The sequence below is a fragment of the Condylura cristata genome, unplaced genomic scaffold (assembly GCF_000260355.1).
Source record: "Condylura cristata isolate star-nosed mole 26May11 unplaced genomic scaffold, ConCri1.0 scaffold00029, whole genome shotgun sequence".
Taxonomy (NCBI): Eukaryota; Metazoa; Chordata; class Mammalia; order Eulipotyphla; family Talpidae; genus Condylura; species Condylura cristata.
The window spans coordinates 226,596-249,478 of record NW_004567130.1 but is presented as its reverse complement, the minus strand read 5'-3'; the positions used below and the strand labels follow the sequence as shown (position 1 = coordinate 249,478).

At 43.5% G+C, this 22,883-nt stretch overlaps 1 protein-coding gene across 1 annotated transcript in view; it reads right to left on the bottom strand.

Moving 5' to 3' along the window:
* Nucleotides 1–1,650: 1,650 nt before the first annotated feature.
* The window catches only part of KNTC1 (kinetochore associated 1), a 77,392-nt gene continuing 56,159 nt past the window's right edge, over nucleotides 1,651–22,883 (bottom strand). Inside the window, exons 45-63 of the mRNA XM_012730918.1 lie at nucleotides 20,120–20,291; nucleotides 19,975–20,033; nucleotides 19,660–19,876; nucleotides 18,184–18,257; nucleotides 17,715–17,925; nucleotides 17,480–17,599; nucleotides 14,238–14,274; nucleotides 12,432–12,510; nucleotides 11,158–11,276; nucleotides 10,407–10,542; nucleotides 9,740–9,835; nucleotides 9,429–9,485; nucleotides 7,589–7,643; nucleotides 7,442–7,505; nucleotides 6,802–6,931; nucleotides 5,732–5,821; nucleotides 5,152–5,306; nucleotides 3,589–3,679; nucleotides 1,651–2,435 (exon numbers count right to left, since the gene is read on the bottom strand). Of these exons, the coding sequence (XP_012586372.1) occupies nucleotides 2,412–2,435; nucleotides 3,589–3,679; nucleotides 5,152–5,306; nucleotides 5,732–5,821; nucleotides 6,802–6,931; nucleotides 7,442–7,505; nucleotides 7,589–7,643; nucleotides 9,429–9,485; nucleotides 9,740–9,835; nucleotides 10,407–10,542; nucleotides 11,158–11,276; nucleotides 12,432–12,510; nucleotides 14,238–14,274; nucleotides 17,480–17,599; nucleotides 17,715–17,925; nucleotides 18,184–18,257; nucleotides 19,660–19,876; nucleotides 19,975–20,033; nucleotides 20,120–20,291 (1,986 nt within the window). The 3' untranslated portion in view covers nucleotides 1,651–2,411. The remainder of the gene's footprint in view (nucleotides 2,436–3,588; nucleotides 3,680–5,151; nucleotides 5,307–5,731; nucleotides 5,822–6,801; nucleotides 6,932–7,441; nucleotides 7,506–7,588; nucleotides 7,644–9,428; nucleotides 9,486–9,739; nucleotides 9,836–10,406; nucleotides 10,543–11,157; nucleotides 11,277–12,431; nucleotides 12,511–14,237; nucleotides 14,275–17,479; nucleotides 17,600–17,714; nucleotides 17,926–18,183; nucleotides 18,258–19,659; nucleotides 19,877–19,974; nucleotides 20,034–20,119; nucleotides 20,292–22,883) is intronic.

The following is a 22,883-nucleotide window of genomic DNA, read 5'->3' as shown; positions in this document are numbered from 1 at the left end:
TGCACCAGCATTTGTTTTGTTGCCAGCTTTTTCTTATTTTTAAGGATTTTTAAAACTATATTTATTTATTTATGCATACAGAACTGGGGTGCAGGCCAGAAGTGCAGGGGTGGTTAAGATGATTCACCAGAGACAGAGTGGGAAGCAGAACAGGCAGATTGACGAAGCACACCGCTGAGGGTGTTAGGGGGAAAGGGTGTCTGAACGAACTCTACAGATACAGGTTTTGTGGACTCCACCCCCTACTCCAGTCACTGAAACTACAACTCCCAGCAACACCAAAGGGAGGACCCAAGAGTAGAGCTAAGCAACTATTTTGAGACTTTTGGGATATAAAGGAGCCATGTTGAGCTGAGGGCCTTTCTTTCCCTTGGCCTGGTGGCTTGGCTTTTCACCAGCTTTCAGTGAGCTGTTGGGATTCCAGGTCAGAGGAACTGGTAGGGCACACTAACTAACTTGTATCTCTCTTTCCCTGGGTTGTTCCTTTTCCTTTCCCCTTGTAAATAAACCCATTATTGACCATTTTGTGTGTGCCTGCAGTACAACTGCATCTTAAGCACATAGGTGAGGACCCACAGACAGGCAACCCAGTTCACAATGGGTTGCCCTGCAACAAGGAGAACAGTGGGCGAGACAGGAAAGGTCTGCTGTGCCATGTGGGGAGTCTGGAGTTTGACCTCCCTGGCCGGGGATCAAACTCAACTGAGCTGAAGCAGCTGCAGCTAGCATCACATTGCTGCACTTTAACCTGCTGAGTCACTAGGGAGGGCCCAAATACTTATTTTTGAATACAAGAGATGGGGTATAGGCCAGAGGTGCCGATGTGTGAGAGGATTCACCAGAGACAGAGTGGGGAGCAGAATAGGCAGATTAACTGAAACACACTACTGAGGGGAGCAGCGGGCGTCAGGAGAGGTCTACCTCACCATGTGGGTCACCTGCCTGGCAGGGAACCGAACTCGTGCTGTAGCTGCAGCTAGCATCATAGTGTTGTGCTTTAACCCGTTGCACAACCATGGAGGGCCCATGTTTTGCCCATTTCTTGATTGGGTTCTTTGTTTTGTTGAGTTGTGTGAGCTCTTCATAGACCTTTGATAACAGTTGGATGTCTATTTTGATTATTCTCTTTTGCTGTACAGAAGCTTTTTAGTTTGATATAATCACAGCTTATTTTCGCCCATAGGAGAATCCTCAAAGATGTTTCTGAAGTTTGTGTCATAGTGTGTAAAACCTATGTTTTTAATCACAAAGCTACACTGGGGCCTCCCTGGTGGCACAGGAGTTAACACAGTATTATGATACTATTGCTAGCCACTGTAGCACAAGTTTGATCCCTAGCCAAAGAAATAACCCACATTGTGCAGCAGACGTCTCCTGTTTCACCCGAAATGCCCCTCAGTATGTTTCAGTAGAGCTGCATGTTTTGCTCCCCACTCTGTCTCTGGTGAATGAATCTTCTCATCTTCCACACCTCTGGCCTGCACCCCAGTTCTTGTATGCAAAAATAAATCAATCTTAAAAAAAAAAGCTACCCTACATTTTCTGTTTAAAAACACTTTTTCTAAACTGGCAAATAAAGGCAAACAAAATTGAGCTTTAACAAATTCAGTTTATTTTCATTAATTACAAGTATAATGGAAGATGGCAAAGGGGTAAGGAGTTGTCATTTCTTGTCAGTGCATAAAACCAAAGAGGTGGGACATAGGTGATGACAGCTTGGCAGAGGCTGGGGGCACTAAGATGAAGAGGGTACTGGGGTGGCATTGAACTAAGTTCTCAGCAGCATCGGTGGGTGCTCAGCATTTTGGGGGAGGCGGGGAAGCACCTCCAACCCTTTAATAGCCAAGAGGGGTTCAGGGCTCCAATTTAGGGTTAGGATCTGTAGCTTCCTGATCACCAGCTAATAGGCCCTAATCCCTTTGGCTTCCTAGGGCATCCCTGTTCCTCCCCACCCCATCTCTCCAGTGACTTCAGTTCTTAAATCTTTGTAACCCATGACTACCATTAAAATCTTTCTGGCCTGACATATGCAATGTTTTCTCTTTCTGGCTGGCCACTGAGTGGTACACCCTTAAGTAAAAATTATATACACAGGCTCTGGAAGACATTTAAAAGACTGATGTTTTTACTTGCATATGTGCAAGTAGGTTGTTTTTCTTGTGGAAAGTGAGCAAAGTATTTTTGCATGTTGTTTCCTTCATATCTGAGGCAGACCCTATACATTATACAAGTAACAGGCAAAGACTTGCTAATTCAGAACCAAGTTTTTTACCGCACCATTATGCTGCTATAAAGAATCTTAATTGTTGGATGACAGCTGTAATGTGTAGCTCACAATTTTAAAAGCTTAATATGGTCAGTTAATAGCAGATTCCAAGCTCTTCCTTCTTCTTGAAAAAAGGTTTGGTGATTTATAATGACCCATTAAGAAACATCTAAATGGAAAAAAACACAAAAGCATTTTTTTAATGAGTGCTATTTAGCTTTTTAATTAGAGAACAGCCAGGTCAACTACAGAAATTATCTGTATTGTTAAAAATCCACATAGAAAATTATTTGGCTTTTTAAAAGTTATTGATTATGTATATTAGAGCTGGGGGTGGTATAGGCAAGAGATGAAGGTGGTGAGAGGATTCACCAGAGACAGTGATGAGCAGAATCGGCAGATCTACTGAAATACACTGCTGAAGGGAGCAGCGGGTGGGACTGGAGGTCTCCTGTGCCCTGTGGTTCACTTGCCTGGCTGGGGATCGAACTCATGCTGTTGCATGACAATGCTGAGACTTAACCCTGAGGCTACCTAGAAAGCCCTATTTGGCACTTAGACAGAAATGACTAAAACACTTTAAAGGCTGTATTTGTCTCCTGAGTCCTATTCTCCCATTTTCAAGAAAAGTAATGTCATATCATTGAACAAACCAGGCTGCAAGTTAACAACCGAAGTTCACAGGAGAAGCTTACCAAATGTGGATTCATTTTAAAATGCCCGATCAGGATCAGCGACAAAATGCCACCGAGGTCTGCTAAGACTACCAATCCACCATCAAGGTGAAAAGAATTACCTTATATTTAAATTCCAAAAAGTAATTTATGTGCATATTTTATACATGAAAACATTTGGAAGATAGCAGAACAAAATATAAACACTTTGGGCAGTGAGATCTGAACAGATTAGCTGGGGGTTTCTCCCTTGCAAACTTCCCATTACACAGACACACACACACACAGCGCGTGCGTGCGCACACCCCCATAGGCAATTAAAGACAAATGACTACAATAATTATAAAAAAAATGAAAGAAATTAATACCCAAGCACTACATTAACCAAAGCTTTTTAAAATTCAGCTTCTCACTTGCTTCAATACTAGCAAAACTCTGAGGAATCCGAATGCCAGAAGCATCCAAAGACCACATGAAACTTCAAGGCCCACTCAGGCCTGGCCAGGGAGACCCTGCTGCTGAGTGGAGCCTCCTGATTTCTGGTCTTGGGCTCTCATATGCAAAAAGCAGAACATAAAAGCATATGTATAAAAGCATGTTGCTTCCCTAGTACACTGAGCAGGGATCAAGTAACCCCACCAGCTTTACCTTCACAACTTCACGGGGAACAGAGTCAGGCAGTACCAGCTTCCCATGATGTTTTGAATACTTGGTGATAAAGGCAGATGCTTCCTCCAAACTATGAGCAGAAAAAGAGGGGCATGAGAAAGCTTTTGGGGTCATAAATATACTCATTATCTTGACTGGTGATGCCTTCATTGGTTATACTTAGGTCAAAACATACCCAGTTGCACACCTGAAATATGTGCATTTTATTGTACCACAACAAATACTTGTTCACAAGCCAGATGGTTTGGGATTATGCTCGGTCACAGGTGGTAGGGGAGCAGGGGATGCACAGTGTGGTTATGGGATGCCACCCAGGTCACCAGGCAGTCACGCCAAAAGCCAGGATGCAGCCACTCACATCCCATTGCAGATTGAGCTTGCCATTTCTTGTGTCTGCTCATTTCTTCCTTCTCCCTTTCACCTTCAATCTCTGTTCCCAGCCCAATCCAAGCAGCTTACCATTTTTGAACTGGTGGGCGCTGGACCATTAGATAACTAGGCTCAGCAAAAATTATGTTATACCAAGTTCATCAATTCCCTGAGCAAGCCCTGTCTCAGGAATAACTTTGCATGACTATAACACACCTATTTTGAGGCCTGCTTAATTGTGTGGTTCTAAGTTCATGTTCCATGGGGTGAGGGTTACAAGACAGCTCATCTAAGGGAATGTGCAGTAAAGCTATTGTTTAACACTCAAGAGTCTTTAATCACAAGCAAATACCTCTGATAGAGGAAAAGAATAGAAAACCTGAAGAAGACATCACAAGATTAAAACCTGACTCATTCAAGGAGGTAGGGGCACAGAGAATGAACATGACCATTAACCCAGTCATAGAAACCAAGACCCTTAGTACCTTATCACAAGGCATAATCAGGCTGCTGTATGGAATGTTGGAAGCACATACCTGAGGGTAAAGATTGGGCCCATTGTGAAATCTCAGGTCCCCTTAGGATTTCAAATGGTTATCCAAATTCAGCAGCAAATTGGCCACTCCATAAGGAGTGAGCTGCTCCCCAAGAGGAAAGGACTAACTCAGTGCAGCGGTCCACTGCCCACCTGTGACTATGCAGGTGCTTCTTTCCATTCACTCTCTCCTTCTGCTGGGCAGCAGCCTTCTGCCTGCCTGTGACCTGTACCTGTCAGGGCTTCTCTGCACTGACCTCTGTCAGTGGAGGCCGCTCTCCTCAAGACTGCCTGCCTGCAACCATGCAGGTTTGTCTTTGTGAACTGTCCCTTTTGGGGCAGCTCTTCCTGCCTGCTTTTGTCTACGCCAGTGTCCTTTACTCTTGTCCTTTTCCCTAATAAATCTGCTCTTTAAATATAATTGATGTCTTTGTCTTGTGGAGAAACTCGCCACGTGCTGCTGAAAGGGGAGCTCTGGTGAAACCATTCCCAGAACAAACCCATGGAACTGTACTCCAAACCCACTAACTCCAAAAACGACATCACCTCTGCAACTGTTTGATATTTTCCTCCAAAATAAAGACAAACATTTAGGAAATTCTAGAGTAAGGTTTTTGTTTTGTTTTGGATTAACTTACCTTAAGTCATTTGCCAAATAGTTCACTAGGTTCACTAGGTCAGGGTAGCTACTGGAATTCACCATATGTGATTTCAACACTGCAAAGTATTTTGTGTTGGCCAAAATTCCAAACTCCTTCTTATTTATGATATCATTCAGAATCACACTTCTAATCTATAAAAAGAGGTTTTTGTCACAGTCAAATGGGTTCAGTTTCAAGTCCTTATTTAGTAAAGAAACTTTTCTGATGATCAGAAGTTTAAATTATCACTGCATGGTGACTAAGCCTCCCTTTTGCTGGAGGTGGGAGAGGGTTGGGGGCCTGGGGAGGCTGCCTTAGCCCTGACTCTGTACAGTTTATGAATGATTAAGTGCTGTTAAGCACTTGGGGTTTTTTATGAGGAACATAAAAGATGTTTACAATCATGAGCATTAAAGGCCACAGATTTTCTACAGAGAACAGTAAGATAAGTTACTGAGGTTTTAATAAAAGCAATTTAGATATTAACAGAATTTTTAGCTTAATCTTGGCTTTAGGGGCAATTACTATCTTCTAATATCAATCTTTCATAACAAAAAGGAGAGAAACTGCCTCTTACTTGATGTGAAAATCCTGCTAGCTGGCCAGTATTCATATGCTCTTCTAGCTGCTGTAAAATTATCTGAGGATCGCATGAGCCCAGAAAGTTCTAGAGAAACAAAACAAAACAAAACAAAACAAAACAAAACAAAACAAAACATAACTAGTGAAAAAGCATAATTACTAGTAATTATGGAAATCTGGAAAGCTTTCATTTTCAAATCTGAACTATTTTAAAGAATTTCCATTATAGGGAAAAATACCCCCTCAACTACAACAAAAAAGAATGAAAGAGGAAAAAGTATTTATAAATACCTATTCCACCAACAAGAGCTGTTTAGCATTTTGTCATTCTAAGTGCCAAAAGAATCTATTAAATACCAAACTTTGAAAAACATCAGCAGATAAGTTGATGATTAAGTCAAGAAAGACAAAAGTCAAACACAAATGGCTTTGGAAAAAATAGACAAACAATGCTTGGTCATTTGCATAGCTGCCTACTGGCTTGACTACCTGGGGAAAATGCTCCCCAAATGCTTTGTTCTGTGTATTCTAGATTATAAAGGGAATGAACCATTATTTTTAAAAGTTTTGTCCTTGAAATGCTTGAGGCCCTCACACGGTGAGGTGAGGTGAGCCCGGCTCCTTCGTCCACACTTAGTCGCTAAGTCTGGCTGCAGCTTTCCTCCTGGTAGTTTTTGCCACTGAGACCATTTTCATTGCCATGGAGCTTTCCTGGCCTGTCCACAAAGTTACTTATGCCTAAGGGCACAGAATCCTATCCCTGGGGGGTATTTCTTCTTACCACCTCCCTTCTCTGGATCAAGCCCATGTACAGCTTACTCCTAAAACGCTTTACTCTTGCTGAAAAGGCCATCATATCCCACTGGTAGAGAACAAAGCCGCACACCCCTCAAGGCTACCCTCAGACTTCCTTAATCTGGTTGTTGGTCTTAGTCCCACTCCCCCCACACCTCCCTTAGGCTCAGGCTTTTCTGCTTGGTAAAGGAAAAAGGCTGCCTCTGGCAAGGTGTGCACCAGATGAGGGCCCAGTTCTGTGCAGCTCCAGAGAAATGCTTTGCAGTCCACCTTAATTTGCTGGTGTCTCTTCTCTGAGTGGGGCATGAGCATCACGCAGGCTAACGCGAACGCTGGCAGCTCTAGCTGGGCATACTGTCTGGCAATGCCAACCATGTCGAGGTCACCCGAGACTGGACACCTTCAAGAGAGCACAGTCTTGGTTAATAGATGCTCCAGATTATGCTGGCCTTTCTCTCCCAGGTATCATCTGTTTGTGCTTTCACTCATTTACAACATTCAAGTGCTGGAGTGTAACCCCCACTTAGGAACAAGTTCTACTCTTTTAGGGCTTCTCCACTGAATGAGGGTCTCTTTTTGGCACATCAGTCACTGGAGGTGGCTGAGATTACGTCTACCTGTGTCTAAAAAGAAGACTCAGAAGCTATGAGATGACAATGCATGACTGGGGACACTCACACGAGACCCTGTTCTGACACTGAAACTGGGAACTGACTTTAGAGGTTTAATGAAGGCAAGTTAACTGCATGTGGAAAACAGACATTGTGGAAACAGCAGATGCTTTCTTAGGAAAACAAGTGGATGCTTGACTTGCCCGGGAGAAGGAATTACTTCAGAGGGGATGCTTATTAGAAAGGAACTGGATTAATACCATGATGAATTTCTGTGGCAGGAAAGCAATTTTACTTACTCCAGCACAGCGATGAGACTCTTGCTACACTCTGACAACTGACCAGGGCTTAAGGGACAGGAGGCTGAAAATAAGAGATGACAATGAAACAGCCACATGCACACACCTATTAAACTACTAAGGCCAACGCTGGGAGGAGGGGTCTACCTGAGATAAGTGGTATCTGCACAGCAAGCTGCCAGGCCTTGCTGAAGTAAGGAACCTGGGGAGGGAAGCACATGGGTGAGCTCATGGCAGGGACGCAGTGAATGTTCCTTAACACCCTGTGCCTAAAGCTTATATTTTGGAAGCTACAATCCAACTTATACACTGGTATCAGTGGATCTCCTTGTTTAAGATGATTAAGATTCTGGAAAAACCTTCAAGGCAGAAGTGCAGAGTCTTATTTTACAATTCTGGCTGACTTGTCATTGCTCACTGGACAAAAAGTGTCAGAAGCAAGTCACAAAACAAAATACACACAGAGTCAACTTACTGTGCCAGTGAGCTAGGGCCAATGGACAGGGGCAGGGGGGCACAAGTGAGGTCCAGAAACATAAACAACAAAATAACACCTTTCCACAGCCTGGGTGGCTAAATAAATTATAGCACCACTGTATGATGGATGACAATTAAGAGTGAAACAAAAAAAAAGACAGCTCAAAAGGCTAAAGGCAGTTATTTTTAAGACTAACAATTGCTTTTCTAGATAGACACTCAAAAGCACTATAAAAACCCTATGTCCAAGTAAAAACTTGTACACCGGTATAAGAACTAACACTATTCTCTGTTGGGAGTGACCAAGTGCGGAGATTTACTGAGGGACTGGATAAGGGCAGTAATAAATTAGGCTTTGCATCCAATTAACTGGGTCATCCGGGATGGGACTAGCTCAAGGTGATAACGAACTGGCCTCATATCAAGGACACAGCGATGAGTCACTCCTTTGAAATCTGAGCTTATGACCTATATAAGAGACCAATCCCCCTTATTGAGTTGGCCGTAGCTGTGGACCCCACTCTAGGGGCTCTGTCTCAGCTGCCATCCGGGAGCAATAAACTCTACTTGCTCAGCCTTTCTGCCTCCCATCTTTCTTTCTTGCGGCTGGTCACAGAAGTTGGGACAAAACATTCTCAAAGACCAAAAAGGAGAAATCCACAAATGTCTATTACTTATGGAAGTAGAGATCAGCTGTGGTATAACTGCACAATGGATCGACATCCAGCAAGGAGGAGAGTTTCCTATGAGGTGATGAAATGTTCTGGAATTAGATGGTAAAAGCTACACAGCTCTGTGAATATCTGAAAGGCCTTTTAATCTGCACACTCTAAGAGTGAATTTTGCCAGTGACTGGCGTCTCAAAATGAAAAAAATGAGGTAGAGCTAAGTGTGCTGATGTGTTACAGTCTCCAAGACACTACTGTTATCTACACGAAAAAGGTAGTAATTTGTCTAGAACATGATTACATGTAAATGTACTAAAATGCATTTATACACCCACATGCATGTTTTTATACTAACAGGAAAGCTCCAGGAAATAAATATGGAACTGTAAGCAGTATTTATTTCCCAGAGATCATTATGAAGGGGAATGGCAAGGGATTTAGCTGGCATAATTTAGCTGGCATAATTTCTAGAATGTTCGTATTTAATGAACTAAGAACAAATTAGTGATCTCTATATATTATATTGTAATGATTATTTGGTCCATAGCTTGGGTAATTTGATCTTGGATTTGAAAGTTAAGAGGGGCAGTCAGATGTGTGTTAGAGAACAACACTGTGGCAAGCATTTTAGTAGAACAAGAGAGATGTGACTCGTGAGCCGAGAGAACTGGGGACAGGGATGTCCTCGAGGAGGTGATGCCTGGCTGAGTGCTCCAGGCTCAGGCACACGTTAAGGGAACCAGCAGCAGATGGTTCTGTTCTTCCCCATGTGCCTAGCAGATATGAGACTGGTGAGTACAAAGATGAAATTGTAATAAGCTGACTTTTAAAATGTTACCTACCTGCCACAGAGAATGGACACCAGAAATAGCTGTTAAAACTTTTCTTAGGTAAGGAATCTGTAAAACAGGTAAAATAAAAGTTTGGGACCACCAAAATGGAAAGTTTCAAGAAAATATTGAATCTGCACTTTTTCTGGCCCACCGCCAAATTCTTTATGATCGGGTTGAGCCCAAAGGGAGTGGAAGTGCTGTCAGCACAGTCACAATCACAATCACTTGATGATGGCCGGGATGAGATGGGGTGGGTGGCGCGGCTGTGCCAAGGTGTCGGGCCCCACTGCAGGCTTGCAAGGGCTCCAAGCACTACTCACCATATTGAAGCCAAGAAGCTTTTGCAAGAGTCCATTCCAAAGCTGGAGGTCATAGATCTTGTATTCCAGACAAAGCTCTGTCACCAGTCTTACTGCCTAAAGGAGAAAAAACAAAACAAAACAAAACAAAAAAACAAACCTACCATTTTAAGATATCAGGAAATCAAACCACCTTGGAAAAAGTGGGGCAGCTTCTACACAAATGAACTTATCATCTCAGTGTACTGCTGCCCAGGGCCCGTTGATGGCCCCATTTTTCTATGGAAAAGGGGCAAAGAGGTTAAGATTGTTCTTTTTCTAGTTATCATGGATCACCAATATTATCTCTGGATCCCCACGCCTTCTTCCTTCTGTCCAAGAACTGTTTGTCTGTAGACCCCAACCCATTCCTCCTGGGTTTCAATTGCCTTAGAGACTGAATTCCCAAAGGCAAGCTGGGTTGGGGGGGAGGGGTACAGAGCCCGCAGGAAGGTATGAAGTACTCTCTCTCCAGAGGGATGGTTTTAGACCGCAGGCTTTAGGGAGAAGGGTAAGGGTGCTCCCAGGATACAATGACAGCTGCGGGATGGGGGCAGGAAAAGTCTCAGAGCAGAAGAGTGTTTCTGCATCAGACTACCAGGTGACTGAGTAAGGACGCTGTGTAGACTGGGGTGACGCAGGCACTTACCATGGCTTCATGGCTGTGATTCTTCCATAGACCCTTGATCATTCCTTCTTTAGGACTGTTGCAAAATAATTCATATGTGATGGGGATGTTCAAAGCTTCAAAGAATGCCAGGAAAGTTATACATTTCATGTATGATCTGGAAAAGAGGCACATGGGGATTGTCTCAAGGGCCACATTCACAGGGAGAGAAAGTTACCAGGTGGAAACGCAAGGCAGTGTGTTTCCAGGTCGCTCTCTCTCAGGGTTCTGAATATATTCACCGAAGGCAACATTACAAAGAAAGCAGTTTTGAATGAAGAGAACATTCATTTTCTCAAGGTCTCTAAGACAGCAGCCCAACAGGCTGTTCTCCAAGGTCTGCCCTCTGCTACCAGATCAAGGGCAAGGACCAGCATCTGCAGCCTTTCCCAGCACTTCCACAAAGGGAGGGGCTTGGAAGTTCTCAAAAAGCCGTCTGTCCCATGTTTCTTACAACAATTTCAAAAATTCTACCTGCTAGAATGAAAAAAGTTAAAAATAATGGTAGTTTGAAGTGAGGGTGCACCGACATGAACCGTGCAGTGAAAAAAAGATGCAGGTGACAGGACTTGCTGATGGACCCCTCCCCAACACCCCCCAGCCCCTTTCAAGGGACCACATGGTACATGTGCATGCCTCTTCTCAGGATGGGCACCTGTGATACACAGCATGGAGGACATAAAGCTACAGGGCAACATGACTTCAATAAACACATTTTAAAAAGTCTACTTACTTCACTCTTTCAAGGGGCTTTTTGAAGAGGGATTCTACTGTTTCCTTGTCAGCCAAATACAGCAGACACTGAAGAGCTCGTGTTCTGTGGGTGAAGGTCAACTGGCACGTGCCCAGTGTCTGCAAGACCAACGAGGGTGTGGGGTCACACAGCTGTGCACTGTCACTTGGTCAAGCAAGTCTCAACAGAGCAGATATAAGCAACCTGCTTTTAAAATACCAGAGTTGATTGTTGCCTTTTAAGAACCCAGAGTGTAGAGCAAGTGATTCTCAAAATGTAGCCCGTGGACCCCGGTGCTGACCTCAGGCTCTTTTGGGAAGGAAAGGGTCAAAACTATGTTCATGGTAATCAGAGACACCCTATCTTTCACCTGGTGCTGCTATTTGTCCTGGCCATTGGGTGCCCACAGCCCCCAGCAGCTTCTGTCTCTGCCACACTGGAAAACAGGTGGCTGCACTCAAGGACGCTCTTGATGAGGTGGTAAAAATTAATGTTATTAAACCCTGACTCCTGACACTGATTTCACACTGAGTAGCCAGGGTGGTTACCCCGCTCACCGGGCCGTCTTGTTTCTCAAGGAAACCACTTGTGTGACTGGGGGTGAGCTGAATTAGCTGTCTCTCAGGGAATATCATTTTTACTTAAAAAAAAAAAAAAAAGGGGGGGGGAGGGGTGTGGGGAGTGGTGGTGGCTGTCGGATAAACTAATTTTCAAGGAATAAAGAGGAGTCCCCGGGTGCTTATGCTGTCAAGGATGTATAGTCAGCTTAGCATACTTTCCTTTCCTCCTTCCCAGAGCCATCTGCCTCCTAACTGAAGCCCTTCCAGTTCTTGCTCCAAGGCTAGGTTCCTAATGCTCAAGCCTGAAGGGTGTGTTGACTTCAGGAGGAGAGTCTGAGTTTAGTGGGAAGGAGAAGGGGAGTTACTGACTAGAAAGAGAGGTCAGGTCACACAGGGTCCCAGGCCAGGGTGGGGACTTCTCCCTGGGTGGATGGGTAGGTTTGACTCTAGTACTTGGATGTCGACTAAGAAGCAAGCTAGGAGTAACTTAAGTGGGGAACTGTGGATGAAACCCCTGCACACTGCGCTAGCTCACAAACAGGATTTGACAGGCTACTGGCTATGGGACAGAGGCATTACTGTCCTGAAAGAAGGACAGTATGTGTGAGGGAACACCATCTCAATCATCTGTTAATAGGTCAAGTGTGGTGAATACACAGGAAAAGATGTTAAGCTGAGATGCGAAGATGAGTCTTGACTAGTTTCTGGACTTACAGTTGTAGCTGATGTGGCCAGAAGAAACAGCATCCTTGAACTGTGATCCATCGGCCAAGACTGGAGAAGATACAGGACTCTGGCAACATTGTCACACTCATGTTAGAAGCTATGTTAGATTACCAAAATCAGCCCTGTCTTACTGACCATAGGAAAAGTCATGACTTGCCCCATGCTCAGGCCTTCAGAGTGATGGGGCAAGGGCATGAAAATGCTTAAGTTTCTCATGCCAACAGAGGCTAATAAACCCAAGCAATGCCCAGTCTCATCCACTCATGTAAAAATGCTTTTCATCTCTGATTAAATTCTATTTGAGAAATTCACACACCCCACAGCTGGTAAGGACCCTCTGCACAGAAGAGCCCTGGTTCCAAGGACCTCACAATTGGCCTACAATCCTCCATGGAGAAACCCAGTGAGAAGGGCAGAGCTCTTATGGGAAAGGCAGGAAGTCACAATACTGGTATGGGATACCCTTTGGGGGGGTTCTTTTTTTTAAAAAAAGATTCATTTATTTATGCACACAGAACTGAGGTACAGGTCAGAGGTGCAGGGGCGGTGAGAGGATTCACCTGAGAGAGTGGGGAGCAGACTAGGCAGATTTACTGATATATATTGCTGAGGGGAGCAGTGGACGAGACAGGAGAGGTCTGCTGTGCCATATGGGTCACCTCCTTGGCTGGCTGGGGATCAAACTCTCACTGAAGTAGCTGAGGCTATGGCTGCGGATAGTTTTGTAGTGCTGTGCTTTAACCTGATGCGCCACCAGGGAGGCCCCCTTTGGGGTTTCTTTCTTGGGATTCTCTTTCTTTTTTTGAGTTGTGTTCTCTAAGACTTCCCATCTGGCTGACACAGATACCAGAAGGTAACTCCTTTAAGAGACTAAGCATGTATGGAGTGCGAAGGAAGAAAGGAAGGGCAAAGGGATGGGACTAGTTCTGCCCCACACCAGAACTTTTCTGGGGGTTGTCTTCCTGCATTCTTTCTTGCTATCAGATCTGCAGGGTCAATGTGGGGGTACAGGGCCTCACAGGTGGCTTGACCTGCTTTGGGTCTGCACCAGGAGTGGCACAGCGCTGGCATGCGTGCTGCCACTCCCTCTCCCATACCTAATGTCTTTATTACATCACCACATTCTTTTTGATTTGGGCCCAGATATAGTCTTCTCAAGAGGGTAAGCATGACCAACCAGACTGAGCATAGCTGATGAAAACAGCTTGCCTTTCTTCATCTCAGTTTGAAGTTAGAAGGGGAAAAGGGTTTGCAGGAGTGCTCTGAAGCAGCCCATCCACTACACCAGGAGGAGAGAGCAGACAAGGTCAAGTGCCAGAGTCCCAGCTAATAACAGGGCTTCCTTCTGCCAAAGGCGTTCTAGGAAGCCTGGCTGTTTCTTATTCTCTGGAGCTAACTGGACACACCAATAGTCATCTGTTCATGAAACCATTCTCAGAGGTTCTGACGCAAGTTATATAACAAGAAAATCTTTTAAAAACCAACCTCTGGGCCCTTCCTGGTGGCACAGTGGGTTAAAGTGCAGCACTGCAAGCCTGCCACAGCTGCTTCGGTGCAAATTTGATCCCTGGCCCCGGAGGTGATCCACATGGTACAGCAGACCTCTGCTCCCTCAGCAGTGTACTTCGTTCAGTCTGCCTGTTCTGCTCCCCACTCTGTCTTTGGTGAAGTCTCTGACCACCCCTGCACCTCTGGCCTGTACCTCAGTTATGGATGCATAAATAAATGAATAATAAAAAAACCCAAAACCAAACTCTGGGCCGCACAGACAAAAATTAAGTAAAGGAAGAGTACCTTTGTAGTTCTTCATCTTCTTGAAGTTCAAATAATTCTGATGATTTCTTTGAAAAAAGTGAAAAAAATAAAATGAGGAACTGCTAATTTTATAAGTTTATGAAAACCTATTAGATGAAACAACCAACATACAAAATAATGAACACATCAAAGAAATTATGGTGTAATTAATTACAATATTAACAAATTTTGCCCAAAGATGGCTTTGTTCACATTTGTTCAGTCAACAAGTATTTCCTGAGCACTTACTATGTATCGGGCACAAGGTGGCCTGACTGAACAAAACAAACATCCCTGTTCTCCTGGACTTTACATTCATTGGGAATTAAAAGAAAAAGATTTATTTATTCTTGCATAGAAGAACTGGGGTGCAGACCCGAGGTGTGGGAGGTGGGGGTGGTTTGAGAAGATTCACCAGAGACAGAGTGGGGAGCAGAAAAGGCGGATCTACTGAAATACACTGCAGAGGGGAGCAGTGGGAAGACAGCAGAGGTCTGCTGCACTTTTGGGTCATCTCCCTGACTGGGATTGAACTCAGGCTGCAGCAGTGACAGCCTGAGATTTAACTGCTAGGCCACCAGGGAGGCCCCTATCAGGCAATTATTAAAAGAGGAGGACTCCCTTGAGTTGACACAAGTCATTGATTCAGTATACATTTACAGGGATTAACACAGCAATGTGCCAGGTGCAGGCATAATGCCTGACCTCAACGAACTCTCTTTAGGCTCCAGATTTACATACAAGTTAAAATGCACTAACTCTTAGTCAGTCAGATTCCATGTGGCCTAGATGTGCTTCCCATGCCTTGGTTTTCATTCAAGCACCATCCTTGCACTTGGTGAATACTTTAAAAAAGCTTGTTAGGTTTAATGCCAAATGACACAAAAATGAACTAAAAATCTAGCATCATGAAAATTTTATTTTTACAAAAAAGAATTACAAAAAAATATTTTCAAGGCTGTTGGCCTAGGTGGATAATGGAATTATGGGTCACCCTAATTAAGTTCTACAGAAAATATAGATGAAACAGTGCAGAAAACTCTGTCATTGGATTGCTGAGTTGCATTTAGGTTTAGATATTAATGATACTAGTTTTAGGGCCTCCTGGTGGTGCAAAGGCTTAAGTACAGCACTATAAAGCTATCTGAAGCTACTGCAGCATGAGTTTGAACTCTGGCCAGGAGCTGACCCACATGGCGCAGAAAATCTCTCCTGTCTCACCCGCTTTTCCCCTCAGCAGTCAATATGCCTATTCTGCTCCCCACTCTGTCTCTGGTGAATCCTCTCACCCCCACCCTGCTCTTCTGGCCTGTATGCCAGTTCTTGTATACATAAATAAATAAATTTTTAAAAAAAAGGATACTATTAAAAAAAAAATCTTCTGTCACTGAAAAGAGCACATCACCTACATATAATTCTTTCAAAAACACATAACCAGTGGCCTCAGTGTTAAGTCTCAGGCTATCGCCAATGCAACTTGAGTTTGATCCCTGGCCAGGGAGCTGACCCACACAGTGCAGCAGACCTCTCCTGTCTTGCTTGCTGCTTTCCTTAGCAGTAAATTTCAGCCAATCTGCCTGCTCTGCTCCCCATTGCCTCCCCTCATACCTCTGGTCTTCACCCCAGTTCTCTACAAAAAAACAAACACTTTTTAAATTAGTTGGCCTGTACCTTCAAAAACATCAATGCCCATCCTAGTTAAAAGAGAGTCAAGTGGGCCCTCCCTGGTGGCGCAGCGGGTTAAAGCACTGCACTAAGAAGCTTAAGCCACTTCCGCATGAGTTCGATTCCCACATGGTGCGGCAGACTTCTCCTGACCTGCCCGCTGCTCCCCTCAGCAGTGTACTTTGTCTATCTGCCTGTTCTGCTCCCCACTCTGTCCCTGGTGAATCCTCTCACCCTCCGCATCTCTGGCCTATACCCCAGTTCTGTATGAATAAATAAATCTTAAAAAAAAAAAAAAAGAGTCAAGTAAGAATCTTCAATAGATGCTGAGGAGTTAGAAGAAAAGGGTATTCTGTTGTGTCAAAGTACTACTCTCCTAATAATTGTCGAAGGAAATGTAGAATTATAGTAGACAGGCAGGTATGTTCAACTACAAGATCTAAACAAGATCTAAATTAACATCACCTATGAGAGCCAGCTGCTCTCCTGTATCCCCAGATGTCACTCCCTTAGAAAGACACATGAACCCTCAGGCCGTATGCTAGCCACAACAGTTCAAATCGTATCATGAGGAAGCATCACACTGGTGGACAGCTTATGAAATAACTAGCCTGTATTCTTCAAAAATAGTATCATAAGAATGCTGGTAGGTTAGGGGTTAAGTCTCAGTGAAGGCCCTCCTCCTTGGCATCCTGAGTTTGATCCCTGGCCAGGAAGTGACCCACATGGCACAGCGGTCCTCTCCTATCTGCCCGCTGCTCCCCTCAGCAGTATGTCTTAGTGGATCTGCCTGTTCTGCTGCTGATTCTGTCTTTGGTGAATCCTCTCACCCCCAGCACCTCTGGTCTACATCCTATTTTCTATGCAAAAATAAGTGAATAAATGAATCTTTAAAAACTGTCATAAAAGGCAAAGAAAAATCAGAGCATTTCCAGAATAAAAGAGACTAGAGAACCAATCCCATGACAAGGAGGAAGTTGCTCTAAACAGCATCAGGGTAACTGGTTAAATAGTAACATTTTAACCAGTGTTGTACTGGTTACAACACAGGTGCCAGGCTGCCTTTGTATTGTATCAATATTAAAGGATCCAACTTTGATAACTATACTGTGGTTAAGTAAGAGAAAAACCTTGTTTTTAGGATATGCACAATGAACAAAGGGTGTAATAGATGCAACTGACTGTCAAATGGTTCAGAAAAATATGAGTACGGATATATGTTATAGGGAGAATAAGGCAAATCTGGAGGGACCTAGGTGAAGGATATGCAGAATTTCTGATACAATTGCAAATTTTTTATAGATTAAAAATTATTTCAAAATAAAAAGACATGAATCTCAATCTAAGTATAGACCACTTCTGTAATGCAAGAGTTCATCTGGAATCTACAAAACAATATTCGAACAAAAAGGTAAATGACCCCATCAGAACTCATCAGGTAACAGCAGGCATTAAAATGAACAAAGGCCTCTTTTTTAAGATTCTGAGCTGTGCCCAGAAGGGGCCAAATGTGGACCATAATGACTAGCCTCGGAGGCAAAATCAATGGCTCAGATGCCACAGCAGACAGCCTGAACCATGTGGACTCACTTCAGGTTTTGTGGACGGGCACAGCCACTTCTCCATCAACATGTCCCAGATTTTCTCCAAGTTAACGTCATTTACTTCAGCTATTTCCTTAGCTGCTGCATGGATATCTGAAGTAGTCAAGATAAAGAATTAAGAAAAGAAAAACCAAGACTTTCCACACAAGATAACAAGATCAAAATGATCCCTTTCCTTATACAGAAAGGTCAAGGGCCTTATGCTCACCGGGATAGTCGCTGCCAGACGGATTCTGAATCCTCTGGCTGATGCTGGGGTGCTCATACAGACTGACGATGAGGTGTGCGGGCTTCCCAATGGCTTGTAAGTACTCGGTGGTGTTCAGCTTGTGGGTGATGAGCACAGCCTCGGTGCCTGACCGCCGGAATTGGACATGAAGCTTCTTCAGCAAAGCCTCCGCTTTTTCATGCTTCTCACCCTGATGAAAAATTTCAAAAGAAAGCCACATTTTCTAAAATCTCCAGACTGAGATGAGGCCAAGCAGTCATCTGTATCCATCAAGGTGCCTCCCTGTCTGGTTACATCCTTGAGCATCACACAAAGCCTCCTCACTCTCCACTGTGGGTATCTAGCCCCTGGAAGGCGGCATCCCAGGGATGGGGTGACGAGGCCTGCTAGGAGAGCACAGGTGAAATCCAGAAGGAAGAGGAACCTTCAGTCTCAAGCTCTTACACACCTGAGGTGGGACATTCTGTAACCATCGCTTGGCTAAGTACAGGCAGAATTTCAGACTGGACATCTTGAAGGAACCTAAGAAGAGAAAGAAAAGACTGACAAACAAATTCTAGTCAAATTAGGATTATTTAAATGATAGTGCTGTAGGACTTCCTTGGTGATGTAGAAACTTAAGTCCTAGTACAATGAAGCTATTGGCAGCTACGAAAGAGTTTGAGCCCTGGCGAGGGAGCTGACCCACAATGCACTGTGGACCCCCTCAGCAATGTATTTCAGTAGACCTGCCTGTTCTGCTCCTCATTCTGGTCAATCCTCTCACCTCCTGCACCTCTCGCCTATACCCCAGCTCTGGTATGCATAAATGAACAAATCTTTATAAAATAAGTAAATAAATAAGGTGTAAAATCATAATAAGAAGCAATTTAGGCCAGACAGGTGGAGACAATGTAGGATGTGGAATTTCTGAGGCCCTTGAATTTATTCTAGTTCTGGAGATTCCATGGTCCTCTTGGAAGGTCCTGGCTGTGCATGACTTAACCCAGATGGGGGCCCTCATGCTGCAGGACAATCTACTGTTCTCTCTAATATATACCTTGGATAATTTTCCAGATCAACTGCCCACACTCTAGTCTAGGAACAAGCTCTACTTTTAAAGACCAGTTCCTGACCAAAGACTATTAGTTTTTTTGGGGGGCCCTCCCTGGTGGCACAATAGGTTGAGGTGCAGCACTGCAAAGCTATCTGCAGCCACTGTAGCCAAGAGTTCGATCCTGGCTAGGGAGCTGACCCACATGGTACAGCAGACCACTCCTGGCCTACCGGCTACTCCCCTCAGCAGTGTGTTTCAGTGGATTCACCTGTTCTTCTCCCCTTTGTTTCTAATGGGTTCTCTCGCCCTCTGTACCTCTGGCCTGTAACCCAGTTCTTGTGTACATAAATAAATAAATCTTAAAAAAAAAAAAAGTATTTTCAGCCCCTCCCTGGTGGCACAAGGGGTTAAGTCTCAGCAATACCAAGCTATCACTAGCCAATGCAGCTCCCCAGCCAGGGAGGTGACCCACAGGGCGCAGCAGACCTCTCCTGTACCCCAGGTCTTGTATGCATAAATAAAAATAAATCTCTAACAAAATAAAATAAAAATTATTTTCATTTTTGCTAACCCCAAACTAGGACAATGCATGCCTGTGTTTGCACCTGCTTGATTATCTGGGCTGAGTGAAGGCCTCATTACTGAGTGCTTGCTTGGTTGTTTGGCATCAGGTACCAATGTGCAGTCCCACTGGTGGGTGGATTATAGGTATCCTTGCAGGCTGATCAGCCAGCAAAGGACTTTGACTAATTGGCCTGAGCCTTTTCAATCCCTAGCAATGTCAAAAGCACAGAGACAGCACCCACACTTCTTACCCACCAAACTGCCTCTGCTCGGAAGGCAAGTTCAAAGAACAAGCCCACCACCATCTATAGGAAGGATCCATACCTTCTGGGATCTCTTGGGCTAGGCTGATGGCAATAGCAACAGCCCACTCAGGGTTAACGATAGATAGTAAGTAGGACTCGATGGTTTGTGTGATCTTGGTTATTTCCTTGTTCATCAGGAGTGAGGGTTTAGCTTGCGTCAACTTCAGGAGTTTGGGCTTCAGCTTTTTTTCAAAAACATGTTTGGCTATGGACACATACAGAGTGTCTAAAGAGAACTTCAAAGAGAGGGAGAGAAAAGTTAAGATTTCTTTGGATGCTTCCAGCCAGGATCTGAGAGGATAAAAATAAGACTTGCCAAGTTTTAAACCATTACCTTCATCAGTTTGGAAATTAAGAGCAATGTTGGGAAGGATTCTTCGCCAAGTTCTGTGGCTAGAAAGGAAAACAAAGAGAGTCATGACCTGCTTAAGAAAAAGTTTCTACTATTCAGTAAAATTCATAGAAGTTCATGAACATACAGAGAATTTTCCAGAAATTCTGTGCTGTGCCAAAGAATATCAGGTGAAAAGGAAGTCTTGTTTGGGCAGCTGAAGGCAGTGTTATTACGTGTTCCAACATATATTGGTATTCTAGGTCCACTGGAGGTGAGATTCTTCTGTATGACTTCAAATGCTTCAGAAGACTCAATGCCTACAAGAAAATAAAACAGTGTGCCTCTGTTTTAACCACAGATTAATTAATCCAATCTGTGCTTAAAAAAACCTAATTTTATGCCAGTCAGCCTCCATTGTGAGGTTTCATTTTCACCAAAATGATCTAACTCTTTTCTAATTTTACTTTGTGTTATTCTTCTAAAGCATATTTTCTGTGACTGTTAAAGAAACGACACAAGGAGAAACCAAACAAATCTTGGTGACGGGATGTATTTAAGAGTTTGATGGCGGTTCTCTGTACTCTCTCCAAACAGCTTGAGATATACCTCAAAAAACTTTATTTTCTTAATATGACTTTTTTTTTTTTAAGATTTACTGGCTTTTTTTTTTTTTTTTTTCAAAGATGTATTTACACAGACCTAGATACAGGCCAGAGGTGCAGGGCTGGTAAAAGGACTCACCAGAGACAGAGTGGGGAGCAGAACAGGCAGACTGACAAAAGTATGCTGCTGAGGGGAGCAGTGGCAGGTTAGGAAAGGTTTGCTGCACCATGTGGATCACCTCTGGGGCTGGGAATTGAACTCACACTGAGGAGGCTGCGGCCAGCTTCTCAGTGCTGTGCTTTAACCCACTGTGCCACCAGGGAGGGCCCTGATAGCCATACTTACAGAGTATAAATTTATGTAAAATTTGATGGCATGTGACTTAGAATAAAAGTCTTAATATATTTTTTACTAGTTTAGGAGTACATTAAAATTTAAAAGACCAAGAATTAAAGAACATTATCTTCAGAGATGTTTTTTCCATCTGGACAGAAATGATTATCTACAAGAACAGATAACATACATTGAACTGAATATTACAAGTAGTTAATCCCTTAAAGTTATTTTTACTTTTTATTACTTAATTAGTACATGTGGTTTTATTTATTTTTTATAAAAATTTTTCAAATAATCATTTATTTTTACATAATTTTGTGCCTTTTTCTATCTCAGTTGTAATCCCTGTGGGCTTCCCATCACCAAATCACCTCACTCGTGTGCCATAAATGCATTTCCCTCCCCCCCCACCCCATTTTTGATCCCATTCCCAATTCCACCCGCATAAAATGTCTCTGGTATATAGTTGTTCATCATTATTTTCTCGCCTGGTCCTTTATCCTCCTGCTGTAAGTGAAATCTGGTATTTTTCTTTTTCTTCCTGGCTTATTTCACTAAGCATGATCTTTTCCAGCTCCATCTAGTTTTACTTTTTAAAAGATTTATTTATGCAAGTGCACTGGGCTATGGTGATGGCACAAGGGTGATTTGGTGATGGGAAGCCCACTGAGATGGAAATCGGCACAAAATGATGTAAAAATAAACTATTATATTATTAAAAAAAGATTTATTCATGCATGCAGAACTGGGGTACAGGACCGAGGGTCAGAGGCGGTGAGAGAATTCACCAGAGACACAGTGGGGTAGCAGAACAGGCAGATGGACAAAGTACACTGCTGAGGGGAGAAGCGGGGAAGGCAAGAGGTCTGCTGTGCCATGTGGATCACCTCCAGGGCAGGGGATCGAAGTTGGCTAAAGCAACTGTGGCAAGCTTGCAATGCTGCGCTTTTACCTGCTCTGCTACCAGGGAGGGCCAGTACATGTGGTTTTAATTAGGAAATACTTGATATGAACCTACTGATATTTCGAATGTAACTTCCAGATGTTTTTTTCAATTTGTATACTAATACAAATACATACTTTTCAATTTCAAATATATAGGCAGTAGATCTAAAATCTGTCATCTATATCCTTTTTAAAAAAGATTTATTTATGTATACAAGAGCTGGGGTACAGGCCAGAGGTGCTGGGGGTGAGAAGATTCACCAGAGACAGACAAGCAGACTGACTGAAACACACTGCTGAGCAGCGGCCGGGGAGAGGCAAGGTCTATCAAGCCATGTGGATCTGCTCCCTAGTGGGGGGTCAAACTCATGGTACAGTGGCTGTGGAGCCTTTGTGCCACCAGGGAGGGTTCAGGTTATTGTCTATATCCTTAATCTTAAGTTTAAGTCTCACAATTTGAGGACTTGAATCAAACCATTTTTGTTTAATCCTATTAAAGATATAAAAGTTACTAGGACCAAAATTCACAAGACTAAGAAGTTTCTGAAAGTACTAAAGTGCAAGTGAGTCACTACTTGACACTAACACAGCTGAACCTAACTTTGCTTCTTAGAAACTTTTCTTTCCCGGATGAGAAATAATTTTGCCTTAATTCTTACAAATCAGTCCTTCGAAGACTTCAAACCCTTGGGCAGATTTAAATAGCTTCGGGAAAGCAAAAATAGGGCTAAGACACATAATAAAATAGGGAGAACATGAACAATCTTAAGTAGATAAGAGCAAATATTCAAAATCTACAGAGAACTCATACAACTCTACAAAAAGAAAATCAATAACCCAATCAAAAAATGGGCCAGCTCAACTTCCGGAAGATGGCGGCAGAGTAAAGACACCGAGATCACCGCGTCCAAGCCGGCATAGGAATTGAGGACCGAAAACGGACTATAGACTCACTTACTACAAGTTTTAACCCAAACGAAAACACCCTGGACTCACTAGAAGGTAGATAACTGCGAGGGAATGGG